Source organism: Crocodylus siamensis, chromosome 9 (assembly GCF_052110815.1).
Source record: "Crocodylus siamensis isolate JL-2025a chromosome 9, ASM5211081v1, whole genome shotgun sequence".
Taxonomy (NCBI): domain Eukaryota; kingdom Metazoa; phylum Chordata; order Crocodylia; family Crocodylidae; genus Crocodylus; species Crocodylus siamensis.
The window spans coordinates 15,021,993-15,039,436 of record NC_143403.1 but is presented as its reverse complement, the minus strand read 5'-3'; the positions used below and the strand labels follow the sequence as shown (position 1 = coordinate 15,039,436).

The window sequence follows — 17,444 nt, the reverse complement described above, 5'->3', positions numbered from 1 at the left end:
CTCTGCCAGTTCCCTAGAGAATTTGTGGTCAAGTTCTTGTTCCTGGTTAGGAGGGCTGGGTATATCAAGGTATATCACATCTAACCCATATCAACATATATTGCATCTACTGCTTTCCCCATATCCACAGACCCAGTCATCTCATAGAAAGCAATGAGATTGGTCAGGCATGAATCCTTGCTTACTGTTCCTAATCGCCTTGATCTCCAGGCTTAGAAATGGATTCCTTGTGAACCTGCTCCATGGTCTGTCCAGGGACTGAGATGAAGCTAGCCAGTCTGCAGTTCTCCTTCTTCTCTTTCTTAAAGATGGGCACTATATTTGCCCTTTTCCAATCATCCGGGCCCTTTCCCAACCACCATGAGTTTTCAAAGGTAATGGCCAGTGCTCTGCAATCACATCAGCCAGCTCCCTCAGGATCCTTGGGTTCATCACGTCTGGCCCCATGGATTTATACACATCCAACTTTTCTATATAGTTCCTAACTTGTTTTCACTACTGTTGGCTGCTCACCTCCTCCCCAGACTCTGCTGCCCGCTGCAGTAGTCTGGGAGCTGACCTTGCTTCTGAAGACTGAAGTGAAAAAGGCATTGAACACTTCAGCCTTTTCTGCATCCTCTGTCACTAGGTTGCCTTCCTCATTCAGTAAAGGACCCACACTTCCCCTGACCACCTTCTTGTTGCTGACATACTTGTAGAAGCCCTTCTTGTTACTCTTCAGATCCCTTCGTAGCTGCAACTCCAGCTGCACATTGGCCTTCTTGATTAATCCCTGCATGCCCAAGCAGTACTCTTGTACTCTTCCCTAGTTGTTTGTCCAAGTTTCCACTTTTTGTAATCTTCCTTTTTAATTTGTTTTTGTTTTGGCTCACTGAAGAGTTCACCACTAAGCCAAGCTGGTTTTCTGCCATACTTGCTAGTCTTCCAGTACATTGGGATGGTTTGTTCCTGTGCCCTCAGTAAAGTTTCTTTTAAAGTACAGCCAACTTTCTTAGCCTCCTTTCCCCCTCAGACTGGCCTCCCCTGAGTAAAGAACTCTTCCTGTGTTGAAGAAGCAGTGCATCAGGATTACCTTCAAAAGGGGTGGGAGCGTCACGTTCTGTCTTGCATGATGAAAGACACCACAGATTGTAGTTGATCCGAAGAGAAATTTACGTGCTGTTTGACAGACTCACCTGGGCTGGTGCTGTTTTTCCAGTCTCTGCCTTTGCAGTCAACTCTGTAGCAACTCTTAGTTAGCTTTAGGTGTTTCAATGAACCTCTCTCGGCTGGTATCTGACATTGGTGCATGATTCTTGGTGTGCATTTGTCTCTTATTGACTACTAGGGAAAAAAGGGTCCATGTAAAGAACTGTCGGAATGGCAAGATTCGAGTGCGCTTTCTTGCACAATAAAAGGTAATTGAAGTTTCCTGCTTCTGCTGTTCCTTGTTTTTTGTGGGGGAGATTATAAGCTTCATCCAAGGTCTTGAAGAGGCAGATGGGAAGCCTTAGCCAACTCTTCCAAGGAACTGTTCACTTTATGGAAAATATCTTTTTTTTTTTTTTTTTTTTTTTTAAACCCGCATAACTCCCTTTTTATTGAGCCTGGGAAGGAAGGCTGGTTTTGTTATTGCAAGTTGGTTTGTGTTTTTTGTCAGAGATGCTTTTATACGTGGTGACCAATGTAGTCACAAAGTGGAGAAGGGTTTGGCAGCTGTCTTGTCCATTTAAAGCAGGCCCGTGGGCCGGATGTGACCTGCCAGGCCATTCTATCCAGCCCGCAGAGCCCCTAAAAAAATTAGGAAATATTTATCTGCCCCTGGCTGACTGTCATGCGGCCCTTGATGGTGCGCCAAAACTCAGGAAGTGGCCCTCCTTCCGAAATAATCACCCACCCCCGAATTAAGGAGTTTCCAGGAAGAATTGTTCAGGAGTGTTCTGCAGACATACGGGTCCAGTTCATGTGCCATACACATCATATATTGCAAGACATATTTTGATTTGGCCAAATTCAGTTTGTGAGCAGTTGTGTGTGTGCGTGCACATGCGCACCTTGATTTCGCATTCTCCTGTATTGCAAGGGAAACAAGTTGGGTTAGCATTAAAAGTGTAAACAAACAAGAATGACCAGACATTTTTTACATTAATTTGAGCAGCTGCTTCAGTTCCTGTGTGCGTGATAGTAATGTAAGATTTTAGTGGGTACTTGTATCTAAACCTTTTACAACAATGAAGGATAAAGGGTTGCATCTTTTACACTTTGGAAAAAGTGCTTACATTTCTGACAAGTCAAATCTTGCTACTTAATGTTTTCAGCATGTACCCTGGAAAAATTCACCTAACATTTTGAATACACTTGAGCTGAAAAACAGATGCTTGTTGAATTTTTTGGCTATGTAAGAGGCCACTGGAGAAAGCTGTACAGCATTCTATAATAGTTTTGTTTTGAGGGCCTGTCTAGAAACACTGCTTTTTAATCTTAATGTTTGCATATTTTAGCTTTAATATGTATTATGCAATTCCAGATTCCCATTTACAAATGGAGATGCAAATAAATTTGTCACTTGTCCATATAAAGCATAAAAAAGTAAAACTAACACCAGACTTTCTCATGGGAAGATCTCCAATTTAGATAAATCATCTCGAGTGTGTTTTTAATGGACCAACCGACTAAAATCAGCCCTTCATGAGAGATTAAGTAGTATGCAATCTATATTCATTTTTCCTTTAGAAATGACATTGTTAAACATTTTTCTCCTGAGAGAAATGCACTTAATTAGAGAAACTGTGATTTACAAACCAAAACTAGAATAATAAGTTTGTAACGGGTGCCCTGCCCTGTGTGTCTTCTCATCTTGTGAAACTTCATAAATGTTCTGACACAAATGTAAAGACTAGATTACTTTTGAGTTTCATGACGGAAAGCTCTGAATGTGATTGTTCTTAAAACTTCATTTGCCACAAAGTGTAATTGCCATAGATACGGTTATGTATCAACAACTAAATTGTGCTGTACAGTAAGACCTGATTAATTTCCCACTTAAAATAGTAGTCTTTTCATAGACATTACTTGGAATTAATTAGGTCCTGTATTCTTCACTAGATGGGAAAACAGTGAGGAGGTATATAATCCAATGACATAATGATAAATATTGTTAATGTTTTGTGCTTCACTAGTGAAAATAATGTATTGTAACTATATTATGCAAATGTTGTCTTTTTTAGGACAAAAGACTGTTTTGACAAATGTTCAAGAAGAACTGGATAGAATGACTCGCAAGCCAGACTCGATGGTAACAGCAAACTCTTCACCAACAGAAAATGAAGCTTGATAGTGCTTAAAAATGCATATGTAAATGACCAAATAACTATGTATATTGATCTGATAAGACCAGGAGTTTTCTGCTGTGGCGGATGCTATCAGTTTTCTTGGGGCAGGGGAAATGAACTTAAACTTCATTGGCTTGTCCCAGTATAAAGTGCACATTCAGGAAGTTTGCATATAAAATCCCTCTGTATAAGATAACCATGTAGAGTTTATATAGGGCAATTCTTTTGATTTTGGAGGTTAGCAGGTGCAGCTGCATTTCTTGTTATGAAGAGCACAGAGAAGCAAAATGCAGGATTCCTATTGAAATACTACTACTGACTGCACATGAAGTAAGAAAGACTAAATCCTTTTTCAGAGTTACTGGGATTGGCCATTTGTATGTTTACAAATGCATTTGTATACTTGGAAAGGGGGAGATGTAGCTGAGCATTATTAGATGAGGAAAGAAACCAAGGTAGGAAATGCAGCACAAAAAGGGGGAAAAGATTTGGCTCAGTACGGGGGGGGAAAAAAGAATGTTGGATGGACTGGAGAGGAGCAATGTTACTAAATCCTGTGGTCAACGTAGGGAGAGTAATCACTGTTTTAAAAGGACTACTTTAAATTAGACTTATCAGCCGAACACTAAGCATCATGGGAAATTATCCTGGTTACATATTATCTTTAATTTTAGCAAAAAAGAAAAAGTACAGAATGTGGATGCCCTTTTTTGGTGTAGCTGACATGGGAGAAGCTATAACTTGCTTAGATCCAAGTGCCTGGCACTGTGTGATTCGTCCTTAGAAGGTGCTTGAACCTTATTGTGCACTGTAGTACAAATGGTCACTGTTCGGTTTTTATTTTAAAATCGATAGTTTTGACGACTTATTTAATTTTAAATCTTATTTTCTGATAGCTCCTGCCTTTTTTCTAAAAATGCCAAGTGGCTAGCCTACTATAAGTGATGGGTGACGCATCATTTTACCATACTGAAAAGTGCTACAGAATACTCAAAATTATCTTTTTTTTATTTTTTATTGTTTTGTAACTTAACATTAGCTACCGAGCTGAACTTGATTCCTGCCTTACACCTGGAAAAGGTTGACTTTCAAGGACCCTGTTTCCAACCACATAGGCTGGGGTCTATAGCCTACTCCAGTTCTAACAAGAAACTGAAATTATGAATGTGTACATGGTGACTAGAACCAATGATTTTTGTTCTTTGTTTTTTCTTAATGTAGCATTTTCATATGGAAAGATAGATTGCAGTTGTCCCCTGTTGCTGTAACGGAGTTGTGTCCATGGGCACTTCAAACCATCATTCCGTTTAAAAAAAAAAAAAACAAAAAAAAAACAACAAAAAAAACCCCACAAGCCTATGGTTACTGAAATGGCACTTTGATTTTTATATAAGGTATATCTGTTTTACATATAAACACTACCATAAGTTAAAAGTACCAAGCATATTCTGTGCTTATTGCTGAAGGGAAAAAAACCACAATTTGAATTATGCAGAGTTTACTTTTTATGGATATAAACTTGTTGTACTAAATCTGATGTCTGGATATAACTTCCCTAATATATATTGTTACTTAAATATACAGAATTAGATTGACCACTAACAATAATGGACATAACTTCAAATGCTGTTACATCAAGAGGCTGTTTTTTTCCCTTGTTTTTGTGAGTTTGTCTAAATGCTATCTAGAAAACTAAGAGTATTTACTTGCCTCTTTGACAAACATTAACATAAGCCTATTACTTGTACCAGTTTTATTTTTTAATGTATTTTTTTTTTTACTTTTTTTATACAAGGTTAGTTGCACAGTTGTTTAGATTAACAGTTAATCTGTGAGCCTGTGGGCTGCAGATAGGTTGTGTGGTGGTTCTGCCTGGTGTGTGGGATGCCAGGTGCATATCGCCGCACCAGCAGAAGTAATTGCATACTGTCCTTGGACACTGAGGTTTTAAATTGGGGAATAAAACATCAATGGTAAAACCAGAAAATCTGAACAAGTATATGTTCATAAAGGCATACAGTTGTGATGAGAGCCTCAGTACAAGACTAATATTTTGTCATTTGAACCGAAAAGCACTTTCTATACTAGAGTGGCTAAAAGTTAAGATTTGAAGTATTTTCCATTTTCATAAAAAATTCTTTTAAGATTGATCAAAGCCAGGAAATGTATTATATTTTGTCAGTTGTATAAAAAGAGGCTTCTGACAAAAACAAGTTTGATTTCCACTTTCTTACTGCAAGTGAATGCTCCTAGTTTGTTGGAAGGAAGTTTGTAAGTAATGTAATGTCCAGTGGTTGCCAAAGTCTGCCAACTTTGGAGAGCTGCACATTTGTTTTTCTGGTGTTTTCAAGCATTGGAACCAAAGGCCAAACTGCAAACAGCCTTCACATTTTACAGTAAATTTTAATTTTATTTGCAGGATACACTTGTATGGTAGACTGTTAAAACTATTATATGACTATATTTATATGCATTATAGTGATTGCATCTACTGTTCATGTTTAAACTAAGAAAATAAAAAAAACTATTCAACTTGAAGATAAGGCAGATATAAAGGTTAAGGATTGGCCCTCCATAAAAATGCTATGGTTATGCTGCTTGATTTTAAGTTTGCACTTTTTTATTGGCGTTTTAAAAACGGTGTTTAAACTGAACAGAACTTGTCATATTTTATTTTATTTAACTATGTTGAAAGTGACTGCTTTGTACATCATGAACTTAACAATATACATGTTGTAAATGAAAGTTCCCTGTCCTGTACACTAAGTTTATTGATATTTTGGTTTGGGTTTTTGGTTTTCTTGGGGTTTTTTTTTCAGACTTACAATTAGGACTGCAGATGTATTGAACACAAACGTTAGTCCAACCGTATGGCTTTAACCAGGTGCAGTATGCAGTCATGTGGAATCTTGCTTTCTAGTGCTGGCGAAAATGAGGACGTCTTTAATTATTGGCTTCAATAAACACAAATCCAGACTGCTTAAAAGTTGTGCCTTTTTTCTTAACGAGACCTTTCTAGAACTGTTTTCAAGGGGGAAGGATAAAAGAGAAGCAAGCGTGAGCTACCTACCTCTTTGTGTAGCACGGTAAGCTAGCAGTAATGGTTTCCTAAGGGAACAGTCCTGTCAGATCTTATGTTTGCAGCACTTCTGTTGAATTCAGTGGTCATCTCTATATTACCAACATTTGATGGCATAATTATGTCAGTCAGGAAGATGCAGAGTTATACCTGCAAATCTGCACCCTTGTATTCAGGTTGGAGGCACAGGGGGAGCTGGATGAACCTATACAAAGCTCTAGTACTATAGGCCGCGTCCAGGTAAATGCAGCTGCATGGTATGTGGTGCCACATACTGCACATTTAGATGTTGTCCACACTGCAAGGGAGTGCTGCCCTGCTTTTTTTTCCTGCAGGTTTTTTGAAACCTGGACATCATGGGGTCAAAAAACCCATGGGGGGAAAAACAAATGCTGAGTGCACTCACAGGCAGCGCATGTTGCTCAAAAGCAGAGCTGGGCCATCCGAAGCTGCCCTGCGGCTCCCGGCCAGGCTCAGCATGGCAGAATTGCCACTGCTGCAGCCCCGGGAGGACCCCAGGTAAGGCTGCTGGGGCCAGCCCAGTGCTGGTCCCAGCCTCCCTTACCCCACACGGGGTAATTTGCTGTGCACCAAAGTGCACGTGGAACAGGCGTTCCCTGGAGATGAGCAGCGGTGGCACAAGGTGCACAACTGCTGCTTGTCCCCAGGGAACCAAACATCAATGCTCGTCTGGACAGAATGCATAGTTTTGCCAGTCTGTGCTGCATCCATACTAGGATGGCGTTGCTGGCATACTATACTTCGGTGGCTCTATCACCAAAGTCTTCAGGTCTCGTTTGGGACATAGGTTTTAAGCACAGTCCAGGTTACAGGAATGAAAGGGAAGGAGATGCTGGGGCTATCCAATTTTCTATTCCCTACTAAAAGCAATTTTGAACTCCCTTTCCTAGTCTTCCAGCAGCCTTCTACCTTATCTGCCTCTTCTCCTGGGCTACTTTAGCTGCTAATAGCTAACTTTTTTTGGCTCCATTTCGCCCACTTGCTTGACTTTTCTCCCTCCTTAAATATTTAGCAACTCTTTTGCAGAGCTAGTATTTACCTTGTATCTACCATAGAAATTCTGGTTACTCCAACTTTTATTATTTTTATTTCAATAAAAAGTGACAGACTCCTTCAGTTTCAAGGTTGTTTGCATTCAAAAATATAAAGTTACTATTGCATTCAATTCTTGTGAAGACTCATGACAGCAATAATACTGTTGGGTTGTTTTTTTAATGAGAAGTAAGCTCATAGGCATATCGCATTTTAGTAAGAGCTGATTTAATGCAATTAAAGAATAGAAAACAGTAAACTGAAAACAAAAGGGCTAAAACAGTAGAATAAAGCTTAGAAAACTTTAGAGGATGGAGAGAAGACTTGCATGAAGCAATTAGAATAAATCCAATATTTTTGATGTGCAGTGTATGAAGTACTATGTGATGCTATTTTCTGGTCATTGCTTAGGTCAGAATTCAGAAAAAAAGGTTAAAATGGAAGGAAAAGGAGATAAATGATACTTGCACTAATGCAAACAAACTTGCAGTTTCATGTTTATGGGAACTGGTGAAGAATGGCAGTATCTGAACAGCTGAAATACTTTAACAAAATGACACAAGTACATTTGCAGTACTAGTACAGCGACTGAGACTGTGGGAGAAGGGTAGAGGATGCTGGTCCTTTTGGCACGTTTTTGAAGTGCAGACACCAGGTTTAATTGGCTCTGAGCTAGTGGTGATGACTGTTACGGGCGGGGACCACTGACATTTCAATTGTGTTTTTTGCAGAAAACACAAAATTGGGCAGGCTCTGCAAAAAATGGGTGGGCATAAAATAAAAATTACCAGCCAGCAGAGCAAAGGGCGGGAAGCCCTGCAATCTTGGAGCATGGGGAGGAGAGGAAGAAGAAGGGTTGCTCGCAACAAGAGGTGGAGAGGCTGCAAGCAGCTGCACTGGGCTCCATGGAGCCCCAGCCCAGCTTGTTGCATGTGTGCACCCACCACCAGCAATAAACTGAGCACAGACCCCAGTGCAGCCACTAGCAGCCTTCCCCAAGGCTCTGGACTCTGGGCAGACCCCTGCCACTAGCCACAGAGCCCAGGCCAGCTGTGGCCAGCAGCTACACCAGGGTCCACAGAGTCCTGGCCCAGCTCATTGCCAGCAGTGGGTGCACGCGTGCCTCAGGGCAGCCAGCAGAGGAGACGCTGGGGCAGGGGCTGCACTGCACCTGCCATCAGCAACAAACCAGGTCGGGACTCCAGTGTAGCCACTTGCAGCCTCCTGGCTGCCTGCCACAGCCAGCCTGGGACCCTGGTGGAGCTGGTTGCAGCCTCGACTTGGGGATGGCCTGAAACTGCATCTTAATTACCTTGGTTAAGCCTGGGGAAGTGCTGAATAACATATGGATTAATGACTGCCCCGGGCTTAATCAGGGAAATTAAGATGTGGTTTTGGGCCATATGGCAATATGGGGAGGGGGAGGGCAGGACTGCTGGGCCCCTCAGCAGATGAGAAGCTTGGGGAAAACCCCTGCCACGTGCAGCCTGCGAAAATAGAGGCTGGCCATGTGATCTGCCCATGAAATCAGCCAGCCGCTGCCTCAGGTTCAGTAAACCCCTGGTTATTAGGTATTGTTTTCTCTCTAGTCTTTCTGCAGTTTTCCCCTTGTTAAGCCCAGTTGCACCAATGTTAGGGTAGCTGTACAACAGCTATTTAATTTGAGCTTTGCATTCATTTGCTACTGGTGTTAGATGGCTATGGTATATGTTCAGCTGACAGTTTTTAATAGCGCTCCAATTGTTAGGGAAAAATTGTTTTTGTAAGAGAATATCTACTATAGTCCTGTTTCCAATTCAGGGAGGGAGCTAGCTGTTTCAGCCTGCCAAAATATTTGACTCTTAGGATATAGCCTGGATTTCAGGAAATAAATTCATTCCTGTACCAAGAATTTGAGCCTGATATTATTCTATCTTTTTCCTTTTTTTTTTGTTTTTTTTTTTTTGTTTTAATTGCAAACAGAGTTATACAATCAGGGCAGATGGGGTCAAATCAATGTCTGTTCTTTGTTGGTTCTGCCAGGAATTCTTTCCTGGAAGCAGACTACCTGCACAAGTCATTACTTTTTACCTGATTGACTTGATTAGAGTGGGTTGTGTGTTTGGGGGGAGGGGAAGGTGGGAAGGACCTGCAAAAATGTTTACTTCTAAGCAAAAAATAAAACCTCAATTATTTTGACCAAAAGACAGAATAGTTAAATCTGGAAACTGTTCACCAACATGGTGGCTTGGAGGAATTAGAGTTTAGGGGCCTTGTGTTCCTCTTCTTTCTTAGATTTCATAGACATTAGGGCTGGAAGGGACCTCGGGAGATCATTGAGTCCAGCCCCCTGCCCAAAGGGCAGGAAGTCAGCTGGGGTCATAGGATCCCAGCAAGATAAGCATCCAGTTTACTCTTGAAGGTGTTCAATGTAGGTGCTTGAACCACCTCCGCTGGCAGGCTGTTCCAGACCTTGGGGGCTCGGACAGTAAAGAAATTCTTCCTTATGTCCAGCCTGAAACGGTCTTGGAGGAGTTTGTGACCGTTCGACCTCGTCATCCCTTGGGGCGCTCTGGTGAACAAACGTTCCCCCAGATCCTGGTGGTCACCCCTGATAAACTTATAGGTGGCCATCAGATCACCCCTGAGCCTGTGCTTTTCCAGGCTAAAGGCTCTCAGCCTGTCATCGTAAGATCTGTTTTCCTGACCTCTGATCATGCGCGTGGCTCTCCTCTGGACTCTCTCAAGCTTCTCCACATCCTTCTTGAATTGTGGAGCCCAAAACTGGACGCAGTACTCCAGCTGCGGCCTCACCAAGGCCGAGTCCAAGGGGAGAATGGCGTCCCAGGATTTGCTCGAGAAGCATCTATGCTGGATGCAAGCCAGCGTTTTGGTCGCTTTACTAGCCGCAGCATCGCATTGCAGGCTCATGTTCATCTTGTAGTCAATGATGACGCCCAAGTCTCTTTCTTCTGTAGTGCTAACCAACGTAGCACTGCCGAGCCTATAAGGGTGCTGCAGGTTTTTCTTCCCAAGGTGGAGAACCTTGCATTTATCGGTGTTAAACACCATCAGGTTCTCATCCGCCCATTTGCTGAGCTTGTCCAGGTCGGCCTGGATCACCCGCCTATCTTCTGGCGTGGATGCTTTGCCCCAAAGTTTGGTGTCATCGGCGAACTTGGCCAGTCCACTCCTGACTCCAATGTCCACATCGTTAATGAAGATGTTGAACAGGATGGGTCCCAGGACAGAGCCTTGAGGGACCCCACTGGTCACAGGGCACCATGATGAGTGACTGCCATCAATCACAACCCTCTGGGTCCGACCACGGAGCCAGTTTCCCAGCCAGCGGATCATGGTGGAGCCAAGGCCACAACTGGCCAGTTTGGCCAAGAGGTGATCGTGGGATACCAGATCAAAGGCTTTTTTGAAGTCAAGATATATGACATCAATCTCTTCTCCCTTGTCCAGGTGATAGGTCACCTGGTCGTGGAAGGAAATGAGATTGGTCAAACAAGACCTACCCGCAACGACCTTCCTGCTTGAATTTTAAGAGATTTCTCCCTGTTGATGAGGGACATGGTGCAGCCTGGGAGTTTCCTGATCAGATTATGTCAGAGGCCAGATGAAGTTTGACTGTGGGGCCTGTCCCACGGAGGAGAAAAGGGACCTGAGGGACTGAACTCCAGCTCCCCGAGTGCCTATCTGAATGTATTTTTGTTTTGAGCTGGAAATTTAACTTTTCAGCTGTTCACCTTTTTGCTTAACAAGCCACATGTTGTAAAGCAAGCAGGCAGTTTTCACAAAAGAATTGTTTTCCTAAAAGTGTCACTGGAAGCCAGCTCTGGCTTCAAGTTACCTAATAATTTGAGAACCATCCCCAGGTCTGTTGCTTGTGGAAGTTGGGGATACTGAGCCTAGAATTAAGTAAGCCAAGCGTTCTGAATTGCTGCTTTGCGAGTCCATGCAACTGCTGTTACCCAGGTGTCTGAGAGGGTGGGTTTTTTAAAAATTTCTATAGCAATAGTCATAGAAAAATTGTAACGTATAAGCAGAGCCATACTGGTTTTTGCCATAAGAGTTGCATGGGCGCAAGTCAAAACAACTGGGTCTAGCATCTTTGCTCCAAGAAGTTTGGATGGAAGTGAACACCAACTTGCAGGTATGTAGCAGAGCTCACAGTCTGAGTTGTGTTCAGTAAAGCTCATAAATGGATTGTAGCGCTCTTAAACCTTTTTAGGGTCCGTCCTACCCTCTACAGAAGCTTTCTTCGCAAGCATATTTACACAGTGAGTATTGGCCTGAGCTGGAGAGATGCCATGTTATCTGCAACTCCCACTGAAAAGTCAGTTTAAACCCCAGTGCAATTTGAGTCGGAGTACACAAAAACCCTATGTCACCACTTACATGTGCATTTAAGTGCAATAATTTACTCCACTATCGGATAGTACCTGTATCTTACAGCACCATTGAATAATCCTGTCGATTAGTCTACACTGGTCCAATTGCCACACATGCAGATGGTGACATTTTACTGTGCAGACGGTGCACAGTAAATTAGTCCACTGCGCAGGAAAGCATATGTGTAGATGCGCCCACAGATGTTTATCAGAATTATTCTGCTAATTTTTGCTGTTTAAATAAATTGTATCCAAAGAGAGAATCTTTCTCTGATTATATTTCTGTCAAATATAGCAATATTTGCTATAGGCAAATTGGGTCAGAACAATTACGTAAACTCACTGACAGAAATATTTCCATGTGCTAATATAATATGGCACAGATTAGGCCATTGCTTTTAGGATAAAGCTTGCAACTGCAAAAGGACCATGCCGTCTTTACTGCTTGCTGCTGAAAAATCTTCTGCAGCCAGTTTGGGTTTTTTTCAGCTTATACCAACGTTAAAAAAATCCTTGCAGTTCTAAGTGTCACCTCTTCTGTGCCTTGGACCAAAAGCCTAACTGCACAAAGTCTAGTCCTGCTTGAAAACAATAGTATATAGTGTGTCACTAAATACTGTAACCCATGCATCCATGCAGGTAAACTAGATAAAACTTGAAGGTTTGACTTTCCAGCACTGATTTTTCTTTCAGTGCAGTGGGTTGTTTTATATAATACGATTTGTAACTTTTTTCTGTGTAGATGCAGAGAAAGTTCTTGCCCCAAATAACTTGCTATTTAACGTCTTATTGCAAAAGTGTGCATCTGGGTAATCGCAGAGATTCACACATACAGATGAGGATATACACTTGTTTCATAGGCGTGCACTGCACTGTCAGACTGCAAGCTCACTGGGAAAGGCTACTACACACAGGCAAAGGATCAGGGTGACAGCCACTCAGCATCTCAGTTGCTTTGCTCCCTAAAGCAAGATGGGGAGGGAGAAGTGAGAGGAGGAGGAGGAAGGATCAAGGTAATTGGAACAACACAGAAAAGGTAAATTGGAGGCCAGACTCAGCCGAAGTATGAGCTTGACATGCTCAAGGCCAATTTCCTCTGCAGCAATGGTTAAGCTTGGCAGAATTCAGTGTTTATTTGTATGTTTGTTTAATCATTTTGCTGGCTAAAACCGACGTTTATTTCCAAGCATGTATTTAGATTTTTAGCTATTTTAAATTTCAGGAATTAGGGGTGTGTGGGGGGGCAGACAATTTAGTAATGACAGTAAACTGTTAAAATTGTATGTTAAAATATAAAAAGTAAATATCCATAAATCAAAGCATACCTGCTTTAAATCATTCTGTTCATTTGACAGTACGTTTATACCAAGCTGGAGCCTTTGCTTGCATGAAGTGGAGCATGGGGACAAGGGCTGGGCTGGGCTGGGCTGGGCTCAGTGGGAATTTGGCACGTGATCCCTGGCTGGGACCTGGGCAGAGCAAGCCACCAGCAGCACTGGGCTTCCAGCTGCCAACAGCCCTGCTCTTCAGTGCCTGTAGCAGTCTCTTCCCTTCCAGGCTCTGGCATCCAACCAACCCCACTCCCAGCATAGCCCCCCATTCCTGCAGAGGCTGCCTGAGCTGCTGCCAGAGGGGCAGAGCACAGGTGGTGCAGCCAGAGCTTCCTCCACCCCACCTCCTGTGTGTGTGTGTATGATGCCCCATGTCCCAGACTTCCTTACCCCCATCCTGGATATTTTTTCTTAATCTTTCTATAAATGTCAGTGATTACTGATGGAAATATTTTTGCATTGGTCTGAGAGTGAGGTGAAATCAACATTTATTGATGTTTAGCAATAAACATGGGATCCTGCCAAGCCTAGCAATGCTACATCAGGCATTAGGAGCCAGGGTAAAACCTGAATCTCTGACTCTCCATAACAGAGTCCTGCACTCGCAGCATCCTGGAAACTGAAAGCCTCTCTGCTTCCTGATGGTCACCTGCAGTGAAGGAGCAGGTTGGGGATGGGCAATTATTTTGGCTGGCAGGCCAGGGAGGAGAAGCATGGATCCTATGGGGCCTGGGCCTGTTCACCCTGCACCCACCATGGGGTGGCCATCATAGAGGACAGTCCAGTTGTCCTCTGTCCTCTGATACGAAACCCAATGCTTTTATGTCCTATTTTTCTCTTAAAGAGAGAGGTTTCTCTTGAGAAAAATAGAGAACATAAAGGCATTGGGTTTAGTATCAATAGAGGACAGAGTAGCAGAAAACCAGAATACCTCTATGGTGGCCACCCTAACCCACCACCAGAGGCGCTGAACAGAGTGGGCAGGCGCAATCTCCATGCAGATCGACCTGGATCCCTGCAGTTAGGTTGCACTTGGCTGGACAGGATGGGGCCGCAGCTGGGTGGGCGGCTGGACAGGATGGGGCCGCAGGTGGGTGGGCGGCTGGACAGGGCTGGGCCCCGACCCCAGTCCTTGCCCAGTAATCCATTCTGCTTCTGGATGCCACTCCCTGTCCTGCCTGCAGGGGTCCCGGCTGGTCTTCATGGAGACCCCCCTTCCTCCTCCACCCACTCCATCTGGCATCCCCTGCAGCAGGTACAGGGTGAATGGGGCTTGGGCAGCAGGACCGGATCTAGCAGCGGCAGAGACGCTAGTAATAGCAGCCAGAAGGAGCTGCCACTGCGGGGGCTGCCAGGAAGCAGAGTCCAGCCCCCATGCACCCCAGGGTGGTGGAACCGGCTGCATGTGCCACGGCCTAGGCTGCCCCCCACACCGGGGCTGGACAGGGTCAAGCCACACATGTTGGCCAGATCTGGCCTATGGGCCATATTTTGCCCACCCTTGCCCTAACCCCATATGCAGGGAGAAGGATTAATAGGAACTTGAGCATTTTATTTTTAAATAGAGATCAGCTGTGGAAAAAAATAGTGTGTTGGCAGCCTGGGGCGCAGGGTATGTTCCTCTCCATCCACATCTCTGCTGAGACTGTCAGTGTGTGTGTGAGCTTGTCAGAACGCACCCCTCAGAAATCATCCGTTCAGTTCATAAAGATGACCGAGAAATCTACTGCAGGTAACTTGGTTCCTCTAATCTCGGCTGGTTTGACCAGAAGCATGGAAATGAAAAGCTTCAACTTATAGCTCGTTCCCTAACCCTACCATTTAAACCCATCCTGATTCTTAATTACAATTTAAATGTGCACCACATACACTTTTTTCCAAAAACCACGTAGGTAATTGTGTCACCAGACTTAAAGACCCCCAAATGACTCCAGTGGGGAACACTGCTTAAAAAACTTTTGGCCTGTTGTGAGGTTACTCTGGGCCAAGAAATGAATAACACAACAAATAAAATGAGGAGGTCTGAGCCTGTGTCAATCTCAAATACTTTTAAATGACAAAAGTCTACGGGCCCACTGCTCGCCCACTTTGTTAGGAACAGAAAATAAATAAATGCAGAGCACATACATTTACAGGGCGGCTGCCAGCTAAACTGTTACTCTTTTTGTCTTTAATTTACTATATTTAAAGTCCTACAGCTGTCCTCGGTGGTTGATCACTTTGGTAGCTTTCTGATTTTTTGCTATTTTTTCAAAATGTTCCTCTCTCCTCTGTTGCCATATGAAAGACTTGTGTAAACAGAGAAAAATGTCTTGACCAGGGAAAGAGCCAAACTGCTCAGGCACGCAGTTTTGTCAAACGCAGAAATTAAGCACAATGAAAAAAAAATCCAGGAAATATTATTTCTCTAATCTGTACAGTAATCTTTGCAACAACAGTAGGTAGAAGAGGTTCAGAGGCATTATTTTTAAATTAACAGCATCCCGTTAAATAGAAACATATTTGCCGTTCCCCCAACAGAGGGGCCTTGGTTATATAATAACAAACACAGTATTAAAACAGTTGAGGTCAATTGTTTTCACTGGCCCCTTTCATCTATGGAAAGAAAGAATGTGGTAAGTGAACTCCATCTTTTCTAAACCTGCTATGGGGCTTTTAAAACTTTGACAGCTTATAAAACAGTTTACATAATTTTGCTTCCTTCTCTCAAATTCCCCCCACCTCCTGACAAGGAAAAAAAAAAGTGCTTTTCTTTCAAAGGCCCAGCTCTCTCCTACACGTTCTCTCTCTTTTCCCCCCCTTGCTATAAAAATACTTCACATCACATGGAGAGCATGACTGCGCCCACACAGTCAGAGGGAACTACTGTTTTCTGTCCTTCCAGAGTTAAAGGAAAACTTAATGGCATATGTTTTCCCAAGGTGAGAAGCCCTGTTTGCCATGAATAAAGGAAGTGTTGCAGCCTTTTCCCACCAGACCAGTCTGTATACTGAGTGTACCTTTTTTTCCAAGACACTTTTTATCATGTGGGACTTTGGCAAAAAGAGCATTATGACTTGAGGTCTTGTCTGCTCCTTGGGCTGTTAAAGGTCCCCTTGCTCTCGTAACAGAATAGGATTTTTTTGCCTCTCTCTTTCTGTATAATTTAATTTCACTTTACGGTTGTGTAAAATGCCAGTTGTCTACCTGTCTGCTGTCTTTTGCCCCAGAGGTGGCAGTATTATAAAACTGTGTGTATATATAGTTTCTGAATTGTTTTGAATCCCTTGGAGATTAAAGATGTAGTGTATTTGAAGCATTGTACGTGGTATTTTAACAGGGCGAAAATGACTGAGCAACTGGGGAGAACTAGTTGGACCTATTAGACTCTGCTGCAATACTTTCACCCTGAACTCTTTTTCAAACTGAATCTTTTAAAACTCAACTCTTTTTAGGAGTTTTAGCCTGGTTTTGCTAAGATGTATACAAACTAATGTGCCACTCCTGGAAAGATGCATGTGATGCAAATACCAACAGTGCATAAAATAAAGGCACATGCATAAACTTTTAAAGACTACAATAAAATAAAGGCCAACTAATCTAAATTGGCCAGTTCCCTTTCTTGGGTTCGAAGGGATGATAAAGATGCACAATAAAAAAATGGCTTAGGAGCTTTCTAATATTTACTTAGGTCTGTCAATGATAACAAGGCATTCCCAAACGTGTAGATGCCTTGCTATTAGGTAAACACAAAAGTTAATATTTTGCTGTACTTAATGGGGGGGAAGGGGGTACAGTGACTTCAACCACGTTTGTGCTCTCCTGAATCTGAGGCAGCTCTGAAGGTTGTTTAAATGACAGCGGCCTCCCCAGGCTGCACCGTGGGCCAATGCGCCAGGACATCCGTGGTGCTTGACTCCTACACTCCTCCGCTGCCCTGCACCAAGGCTTGCCGAGGAGTCTACAGAGCAGCTTTGTGGCTGGCTTCTACAGCCTCTGTATCAAGGAAATACTCCCACAGGTACATAACAGACTTGTAGGGGCCCTGAGGGCTGCTCCAACATTTTTACTCAACAGAAGGCCCCTGGAATAAGAAAGAGGAACTTGTCTATGTGAATTATGCGGGTAACAAGAATAAATCTGATGCTGCTTAGTCTATGGAGATGATTGACTAACTGTTTCTTCATCTTAGATAACGAATTTTGATGTGATTTCCTTCCCCCTCACACACCCTTTTTTCTCCATTACTTCCTCTTAAAATCTATGCATAAAAGTGAGTGTTTTTATCTTGTAAGTAGAAATCGGATTGAAT

General features: G+C 43.0%; 1 protein-coding gene across 1 annotated transcript in view; it reads left to right on the top strand.

Annotated features, from left to right (window-relative positions):
* DYNC1LI2 (dynein cytoplasmic 1 light intermediate chain 2) overlaps positions 1-6,297 on the top strand; it is a 36,595-nt gene extending 30,298 nt beyond the window's left edge. Inside the window, exon 13 of the mRNA XM_090062794.1 lies at positions 3,207-6,297. Within this exon, the coding sequence (XP_089918920.1) occupies positions 3,207-3,313 (107 nt within the window). The 3' untranslated portion in view covers positions 3,314-6,297. The remainder of the gene's footprint in view (positions 1-3,206) is intronic.
* Positions 6,298-17,444: the final 11,147 nt, after the last annotated feature.